This window comes from Aptenodytes forsteri, unplaced genomic scaffold (assembly GCF_000699145.1).
Source record: "Aptenodytes forsteri isolate BGI_AS27 unplaced genomic scaffold, ASM69914v1 Scaffold151, whole genome shotgun sequence".
Classification (NCBI taxonomy): Eukaryota; Metazoa; Chordata; class Aves; order Sphenisciformes; family Spheniscidae; genus Aptenodytes; species Aptenodytes forsteri.
Genome location: NW_008795939.1, coordinates 3,449,507 through 3,459,038, shown reverse-complemented (window position 1 = coordinate 3,459,038; position 9,532 = coordinate 3,449,507). Strand labels below are relative to the sequence as shown.

At 37.8% G+C, this 9,532-nt stretch overlaps 1 protein-coding gene across 1 annotated transcript in view; it reads right to left on the bottom strand.

The window, feature by feature from the left end:
• Positions 1-4,369: 4,369 nt before the first annotated feature.
• Positions 4,370-9,532, bottom strand: part of MAMDC2 (MAM domain containing 2) — a 30,741-nt gene continuing 25,578 nt past the window's right edge. Inside the window, exons 10-12 of the mRNA XM_009285299.1 lie at positions 6,482-6,741; positions 5,331-5,415; positions 4,370-4,977 (exon numbers count right to left, since the gene is read on the bottom strand). Coding sequence (XP_009283574.1) covers positions 4,916-4,977; positions 5,331-5,415; positions 6,482-6,741 — 407 coding nt within the window. The 3' untranslated portion in view covers positions 4,370-4,915. The remainder of the gene's footprint in view (positions 4,978-5,330; positions 5,416-6,481; positions 6,742-9,532) is intronic.

Here is a 9,532-nt window from a genome sequence, read left to right as displayed (position 1 = left end):
GGGGGCAGCCCAGCCGAGGAGCTGGGCGGCCAGTGCTTCCGAGGTGGGCACCTTCTAAGTATCCCCGTTCCTTCATGGGGACAGGCTTGGGTTCCGGGCGAGCGAACTCCTCTAGTTTTCATATTCAGCACCTGTCTGGGCTCGTTTACTTTTTCTTACTAAATTTCTTGTTAGAAATTTACTAAATTTCTTATTTAGTAGGTATTTTGTACTTATTTAACAAAATAACAGGAAAAAAATTTTTTAGATGTGTTACTTCAGAGATGGGGAAGTCTGTAGGAAGGATAGATGTCCTTTAGAAATGATCCTGGAGGCATGCATGTGTGTGAGATTTTGGCACCTCGACTGCAGGGCAATCACTAGTGTCGCTGAGACTCCTGCAGATGTCTTACCTTTCCCACATACTTTATTTTTTCTCTCAGACCAAGAGTTCCTGCTGGAGCACGAGGCCTCATAACTAGCCAAAGCTTCTACGAGAGACCAGGAGGCTGATTAAGACTGCTGAAAGACAGAGATAAGTAACTGCTCGTGCTTAAGTGGAACTAGGTAAAGGAATTGACACATAACTAGAGTGATTTGTCCTAGAAAGTTTACAAAGAAAACAATGTTTTTCCAATATGAACCAGACACTTGGCATGCAGAGCCTTGCAAGGCCACCTGTACCTAAGCAAATACCCTGCAAAGACAGAGACTGCCATGGTAAAGACATCAGAACAGCATCTTTGGGTATGGATGTAGCAGAATTGAGACCAATGAGGAAAAAGTAATTTAAGGCAGGTTGCTTCTTTGAGGGGAATTTAGATAGATAAAGGGATGTACAAGGGCAATGAAAAGCTTGTTCCAGATACAGGGAAAAAAATGGGTGAAGAAAGATTAAGATCCATTAAAGAATGAAGGGGACTTCTGCGCCAACAGTACGAATGCAGATGCCCACAGATAGTAATGAAGCTGACCTGCATGTCCAAGCCCACCAGAACATCAGACAGCCACTTTGGATAACTCACTGGACTCTCTACCAGGTCCATGTCCAGAAGACTTGGTGTAGAAGAATAAAGAAGCATAGAAATGCACCCTAGTACTATGTGGTATGGAGAGGAAAGGATAATGAAATTGAAAGTATGTCATTCATAAGATTTGTGATAATAGCTTTGTAATAGCTGTGTAATAGAGTGCGAAATTACACACTGGTGTGTCTGTTAGTTAATTAGAATTTAGTTGATTTATTAGTTGGTAATGTTATACTTGATCAATAAAAATTGTAGCCTCCTAAATCAGTTACATCTCAAGCGTGCAGATGAAAAGGATGGAGTTGGACTCATTAAGTAACAGTGACTTGTAGCCAAAAGAGAAAGAGGCAGTAGATTAAGGAACCATTTCAACGTATTTCCACTAGAGACTGCTGAAGAGATCTGTTTTTCCCAGAATTTGTCAGGGAGCATTTTCCAGGATCTGGTGAGTATGGATGCTGGTAAGAGCTGGAAAAAGGAGACAGCGAAGGCCGCAAAGTAGGTAGTGCTTGGACCAAGAGGAACTCTTGAAAGGAGAGGGCGGGGATGTAAAAGCTAGTACAGAACATAAGACCAGCAAGATGTAACACATACTTAGCAGTGAGCAAAGGAATATAGCAGAATATGCAGTTGGCTAAGAAAGACACCAAAATGCTGATGTTCAGAAAAAACATATGCAGGTGGGAAAGGCGCAGCAGGTGGACAGGAAAACAACAGGGGAAGGATGGGAAGAAAACAGCAAGAAGGTGAACATAGATCAAAGTAATGTAAAGGAGTATTGAAAGTTTATTCATTCATACTTAAGCAACTAAGAAACTTTAAATCACAAATTGAAATGTTTTTCCAAAGAAAATGTTAAAATTAAGTAAATTTGACATCTGACACTTAGTGTTTTGTTTGAGGTAGGACGAGACTGATGTTTTCTCTTTTTCAAAATGTGAGGGGTAGAACCTTTTGATTCAGTGTGTCATGTTGCAGGAAAAGCATGCTCTCTTCAGCCTTCTACCTTACACAGTGGCCCTTTTGGAGCAGTGGGTCTCTTGAGTGTGGGCAGTCACACTTGTGAGCTGTGTTCAGATCCAGGTAGATAAAATGCCAGGTCTTTTAGTGCTCAGCTTGAGCTGTCTTAGTGAAGCCTCATGAGTGTAAAGTTGGATTTATGTTAGGTTTATTTTGGTGTGACGCAATAGTCAGCCAGAATATAGTTTCATATACGTTAGTGTAAAGCTAGAATAACAATGATATTTTATGTTGTTACTCTCGTTTTCCATTGGTGTAACTGAGATCTGAATTTGGCCCTCTTTTTGGAAATTAATATGGATAATGACAAAATGTTAACTAATGGCAAAATATTTAAAGAGTAAAAAGAGTATTAAACAAGAGGGCAGTAAAAGGGCTTTTCCTCTGATCTCAGGACAAGTTTAGTTCTGCTCCAGCACAAACCTATGTTTAGAGCAATCAAATACAAGCCTGTTAGTGTTTGGGGTGTTATGGCTGCTTTTGAAGGTTTCTTTTTCATTTCCATTTTATGGACTACGCCACAACTGGGATCAAAGCAATTACTTGTAGGTTCTCCAGTAGCTTTTGAAGAAATTTTCAGGCAGTAAACAGGCCTAGTATAGCAAGACTCAGAACTGTTCTTTGCCCTACTGTGGTTCCTGTACAGCTACTGCAGCAGTGAGAAAGGAACAAATAATAAATAAAAATGGATCAAGGGCAGAAATTAGTTGCACAGGGAGTTTCCTATTTGGTCAGAGCTGATGGAATGTTTTTTATCTCACCATAAAACTGAAGTTTGCCAGTGGAGAAATATTAATGCACCTTTCCTAGTTTTCAGATGTTTTGCAGCCATTTTTTCACTAGTCTGTGAATTTCCTAAAGTGATATTCAGCAGGCACTAAAGTAATTTAAAGCCACCTTTAAAATTCTCCCTCTGTTCTTTAATTCCTGCAGCAGAAATGGGTGGAAAGTTGCTGTTGTTCCCTACCAAAGGAAGAACTTAGGCTTTTTTTTGCAGTCAGGACAGTGCTTCACACCCTATGGATAAATACTACCCTCAGTGATACCAACAAAGTCATCGTACCAGTGAGGTCCCTAGAGAACGCTCAGTGGAGAGCAGAATAGAGTACTTTGCTTATGTTCTTATTCATATCAGCCTAAATCTGATTACTTCGATGGAGTGAAGCAGAGTGGCATAAATTGTTAGAGATAGGAATCCAATAGTTACAGTTTGTGCTTCATTTCATTTACAGAAAAGTCCTGTCAGAAGTATGGAGAACCACCAAGTCATGATTTTAACCACTTCGTTTTCACTTGTTTTCTGCTTAGATAATTTGATCTGAATGTTGATACCAAAGCATAAGCTTTACAGAACAACTGTAAAACTGTATTGACTCTTAGGAAACAGTCCATCATTTCTGGTTGCTTTCCTTTTCAGAATAATAACAAGAGTGATGCGTTCATAACCAGCTGCCAACAGGGACTGTAGGTAGCTAGGATAGGCAGTTAAGATGTGAATTCCTTTTGGCTCTTCCTCAGTCTCTAGGAAATAATAAACTCTTCAATCTGTGTGGTCAAATAAACACGTTCGTACTGAATGTATTTAATCATAGAATCATTGAGGTTGGAAAAGACCTCTAAGATCATCGAGTCCAACCGTCGACCCAACACCACCATGTCCACTAAACTAATTGAACAGTATATTTAATTGTTTGTGTCACCAAAATGAAAACTTACTAAAGACACAAGGGTCTAGATTGTCCCAGGTGCTGTTGATCTTTATAGGCTGTTAGGAAAATTGTATACTTTGTTCTGAAAGGCGGAAAGGCTATTCCCACTTTTCAGGGCTCACATCTTGCAGCAACAGCTTGAATGTGGTGGCTGTAAGAATAATTTCTATGGCTCAATACAGGAACTTCCTGCAGCAGATCAGATTGCTTTCTGTCAGCTGTCTTAGGTGATGTGACCCACACATTTCATTCTCTTTGTATTCAAAATACTGAATTCAGGCTACTGTATTAGCTTCAGTTGTTTCTTGACACACTGATAACTATAAAGTCTAGAGCAGAGCAATAAGATGATTTTCAAAGTTACATTTTATTAGGAAGTTATAATAATTTGAAAACAAAACCTTACATACAAACACATAAAATTTTAAAAATTAACAAGTTGTGTGAATTCAGTTTCCTATTAATATAAATGCAAGGCATCTGTGGTTGGGTAAAGTGTAAGTACATTCTCTGTGAGTCTACAAACTGATTTATTAAAAAAAAAAAAAACCAAATTATACTGGAACACTAAAAGTGAGTTTGTTATTGGCAAGGATGACAAATGTATTTGTTACAGAAAAAGAATATAAAGCAATAAAAAATTGCCAGCAGATTGTTAAAAGATTCCCAGAGAGATTTTTCATCATGAATAATTGCACTGAACCTGTAGGCTATTACTAGTAGCTAATACTATTTTCTTTATTATTTCGAAATACTTATAATTTCCTTAACAAAAAACCATTCTGTACCCAACACAAAACATTCACTGAATGCAGATTTAAGATAACACAATATTGGATTTTAATTGTGCACCTTTACTTTCCTCTTTTTACCTATATACCAGAAAGGTTAAAAAAAAAAAAAGGCATTAAAATGCATGATCTGTGCAAAATGGGAAGCCTTTATATAATAACTGATACCTCATGCAAAAGAGAAAAATACCCCCAAAAACATAAGAAGCCCTGAGTCAATAATTTCATTGCAAAGGCGAGGAACATGAGTGCTCTGAGTCCTTCCTATACAGCGGTGCATATTCAAACCAGTCCAGTATTTACTTAAAACATATTTTAAAATAGGCGGTTTGTGCAGTTTCTCACATACAAATCTTCTACGCATTTCATTCACTTCAGCAGACTGTATTTAATACTCAATTTCATTTAAGCTGTCAGGATAGCCAGATGAGAATTGAATTTCTTCCACTTCTAGAATACAAAGAAGGGGGAAATACTGTAATTATTTGTATTTTTATCATACATAAGAATGCATAAGACAGAATGTAATTACCATGCTGGATTTAAATGGGACTGCCATAAGGTTTTTAAAAAGTGTGGCAGCATCTTTACTAGTCCAGATTCTGAGGATGGTCTCGCATCTTACTAGAAAACAAAAATTCTGCACTAACCCCTAACCCTAACAAAAATGTCTGCACTGCATGATACTACATTCAGATCCATTCAGTGGGGATTTAAGGGAAGAAGTATCACCTGTCTAATTACAAAAAGTACTGTGAATTGCTAGGTGTCTCCTAAGAGAAACAAAGTACGGTTAAACTTACCTAAACAGGGTCCTGCCTGGAACAGAATATCATCAATAGCAGTGTCACTTCTCATTGACATACCGCGGATTGCCTCAAAAATAATCTGTAAAGGTAAGACACAGCTTTTCATGAATCCCACAGGAGGAAGGACTAAAAAAAATTATACCCACGCAGTCTATTCAAGGATCTAGTATGTCCTGAAAGCCTGCTTCTTGGAAAGAAATTTCTGTGCTCCATCAGTGAACTGATTGACCTGGTCACAGAATTTGGGTGTGTGCTATGCCGAAGGAAGCAAATTTGTTCTCACAACTTGTTAAGAAATTTGCTGTGTGTTATAGACAACTGATAAATTTTCTCTAGTGATGTGCTATGTCTGTCTTGATTTTCAGCCCTAATGTGTTGCTGTGTGTTGCCCATATACAAGCAAGACTTGAGGGGAAAAAAAAGCATTACAATATTATGTTGTGGTCTTACCGATGAAGCTAAATTTGCTTTTCATTAAAAGGTTTCTTTTTTTTTCCCCCCCTAATTAATTTCCAGGCTCTTAAGGCAAAGTGATTTAAAAAAAACACATATCATCTTTGGTTAGTGATCAGTGCAGTTTTGTGCCCAGTGCTGTTTCAGTCAATAGTGATTTCAGCTTCCTCTTTGACAGAGAAACTGAAGCAGGCTTTATCTCTGGCAGTACTGAATTGATGGCACTGTTCAAACCAAAGGCAGAGTGCTGGCTTTGCATCATCCCTTGCCTTTGGTGCCATCTCAGAAAGACCATCCTGCAAGAAGCAGCCTTTTTATCACAGCTTAGTAGTTATGTGAAATCTAGACAGAGCTTTAGACAGCTGTAGGAAAAGAAATTGCACAAGTGATCTAAATAAAAACTACCGCTACTTATAAGAAATGATGGGAAAACAGCATTTAAACACTTAAAAAAATTTTGAATTAATGAACTATTTTCATACTTGCAACCTATTAATGTCTGTAATAATTCCCTCCCTACCTACCTTCATTTGTAAGAAATTACATGTTACTTCAGCTTGTTCAGCTGTCCATTCAATGCTATCTACATTTTAACATTTTAATTTTTTTTTTATACAACCCAAAACTTGGATTCTAGCACATAGTTCAGTTCAGTATTCCATTCTGACTGCTTTTTGTTTGTTTCTTCTTACCTGGTAGTTTCTATCACTTTCATATTCTATCAGTCCCCTTAGCCATGAGATGCTTTGTTCCCCTGTCCTCCTCCACAAAGGAATCTCTTCATCATCACCTTCCTTTTTTAGATAAACACTTAATAATCCAGTCCCAGCTCCATACATGTGATAGAAAAATGTCAAGCACTGTTTTCCAGAGGTTCCTCTTAGTGATTTTGAAACTAGGTATGCTCTTTGTCCATAGACCATGTTGGATGCTTCTATGTACATGTAGTACCCTTAAAAAGATACAAAAGCAAATATTAGCTAAGTAGAATACATTCTCTCAGCACGTTCATTACACTCAACATGCTCATTATATAAAAAACTATGATTGAAACTATTTTTACACTCAACATGCTCATTATATAAAAAACTGATTGAAACTATTTTGATAGAGTTTTATGCCGTAGACTGTTATATTTGTGAACTGTAATATTTATGATATTGTAATAAGTGTGTAGTGTAATAATGGTAGTATTTGTGAATGCTAATGTAAGAACACTTAAAAACTTGTTTGTATCTGATGAAATACATAGCAACAGAAAGGAATACAAAGTAAGAAAAAATCATAGCTGTTCTTAAACGAGGAATGCACTCTGACAGTGGTCGATTAATTGGAATTCAAGACAGCTGCACGTACATCTGAGGGTACAGTTTAGGCAATGGTTGGAGCTGATGCTATTAACAAAGCATATGAATTGAAATACCTCTTTTAAATCACATATGGCATCAATAATACTTTTCTTTCTGTGATCAAGATGTGAAGACACAAGTGAGGAAAACTAGACTCTCTAGAATCCATGAATGAATGAAAGATTGTCATGAACTCTGATCTGTGGAAAAATTAGTCATTAATTGGTGGCAGGCAAATTACACACACACACACACCCCGCCCCCAATCCATCATTTGGTTATTTCCAACTGGAGCAAACCGAGGTGTGTCAGAAGACTGAGGAGCATCCCCACATCCCATCTGCTGCATACGGCAGCTGTTGTGTGTCTTGAGATGTACACTCTGCCAGCAGGCAGTGAACTCAAGATTTTGCAGCAGCTCTTCCTGCAGTCCCACTGCTCCCTTTTTGTGGCGTTGGAAAAAACAAGCTGCCCTTCTCCCACCACAAGTCCTGGCGGTGAGATCGCCCTCAGGGGGAGAAGGGATTCCTAAGGATCAGTGAGGCAGGAGAAAAGCTGAGAGCAGCAACAGCAGCTGGTGGATGCGCGGGGTGTCTCATGATACTCAGAGTCCTATTATCTCGGAGTCCTATTATCTACACAAACCCATGCTGAAGACATCCCTTCTAACCCGGGTTGTAGTTTGGTGGTGAGCAGCAGTAGAGAGGGTGAAAAGGAAGATTATCTACAGCTGTAGGTCTGTAAATAAAAGATAATTTCGTACAGTGTGTTGGAGTATTCCCAAGGCGATTTATGCCAAACCTAGTGCAAGCCATTGTGAGGATTTTGATGTTCACTATGTTTAAAAATTTCTAGAGTTAAAAATCAAAACCTACAGCTCATACTTCAGTATAATAAAATAACTTGCCTTTAGTTCTAAGGCCTGAATCATATTATAAACTTGATGGAAAGAGTAGATCAACTCTTGGTTTTGTGAATTCAAATCCACGTATTTCTCAGCACATCTTGCTGCAAAGAGATGTGTGAAATAAGGAATAAACATTGTTGTCACGGGCCAGGCTTAAAAGACTCTCTTGCTTCACCAGTTCTAAAGTCGAGCCATCAGCCTCAGATCTCAGAATACTTGGTGATCTACATAAACTGAAAATAGGTCTAAAGTCAGTTTCTGCCTTAGAAATCAAGAAAATTGTGCTAACAGCCCATTCCTTTTCTTGAGCAAGAAACTCTTAAGTGTTGCTTCTACTATAAGGAGAGGGTTATTATCCTTGGAAACACAAGAGCTGGGATATAGAGTATTTGAAAGAGGAAGAATAGAATATATTATCTAGGGAATAACCAGGGGAAAAAAAAGCATCAAACAAGCTTGAATGGTGAATCCTTTTATGAAATTGAGTTTGGTTACCTGCCAAAACAACTAGCAACTTTAAGGTGATGTAGTCGTTTTGGATTATATTTTGCAGAAAAAGAAGGGTCTGCCAGACAATACAGAGATGGCCTACAGATGCCTCTCCAAGAGTCTCACCCACATTTCAAAATAAAAATTCTCAAATGACCTTAAAAACTGTTAGGAAAAATTCTCACTTATTTTAAAGCTGGTGATCACATGTCTAGTCGATGCAGAAGAACTGGACAGCACAGGTAACAAAGACTTACAGACAGTATGTCATCTAATTCATTCTAATGTCATCTAATTTTTAAATGGAAAAGGGACAAGAATTTCAATATTCCCTTTTGAAAGTCATTCCACGGTACAAAGGTATCATTATTGGGAAAATGTTCTTGATTTGTAGATAGCCTACATTGTCCACTCAGATAACTTAGCCAATAGATCTGGTCAGAATATGGTCAAATTTGTAAGTAATGTTTCTTGGTTTTATCCCATAACACATAAGAGAAGTTTTAAGCTTTAAAACTTACTTATGTCTGAAGGCTATTCATATTTCTACCCAGAATCAGTACTGTTTAGAGTTAATAATGGAAGAACATAATTTCTTGGTGATCTGAAATTTCAAGCCAAAGAGAAACATTCCCATCTGCATTCTCAATTCCACATGTAGCATTTTGGCCATACAGTCCCCCACACCATGAATTTACATCTCTCTAGTCCATTTCCATACCTTGCTCAGGATGCAGCTATTACAGAAATTTTACCAGGAGATAGGAAAGGGAGATTTTGCTGAACATGCACAAAGCCATCTTTTTAGATAAAGAGATCAGAAACAAGACAAAACATTTGTTATTTTATTAACTAGAAGCATTTGTTATTTTGTTAACTAGAAACAAAACAGTTTTCCAGAGTAACTTGAATTAAGTTTGCATAGAGCGAGACTTCATATGCACAGCTGAAATAACTATGCTTGATGATGCTTAACGTGGTTTACACTCGATCACAGT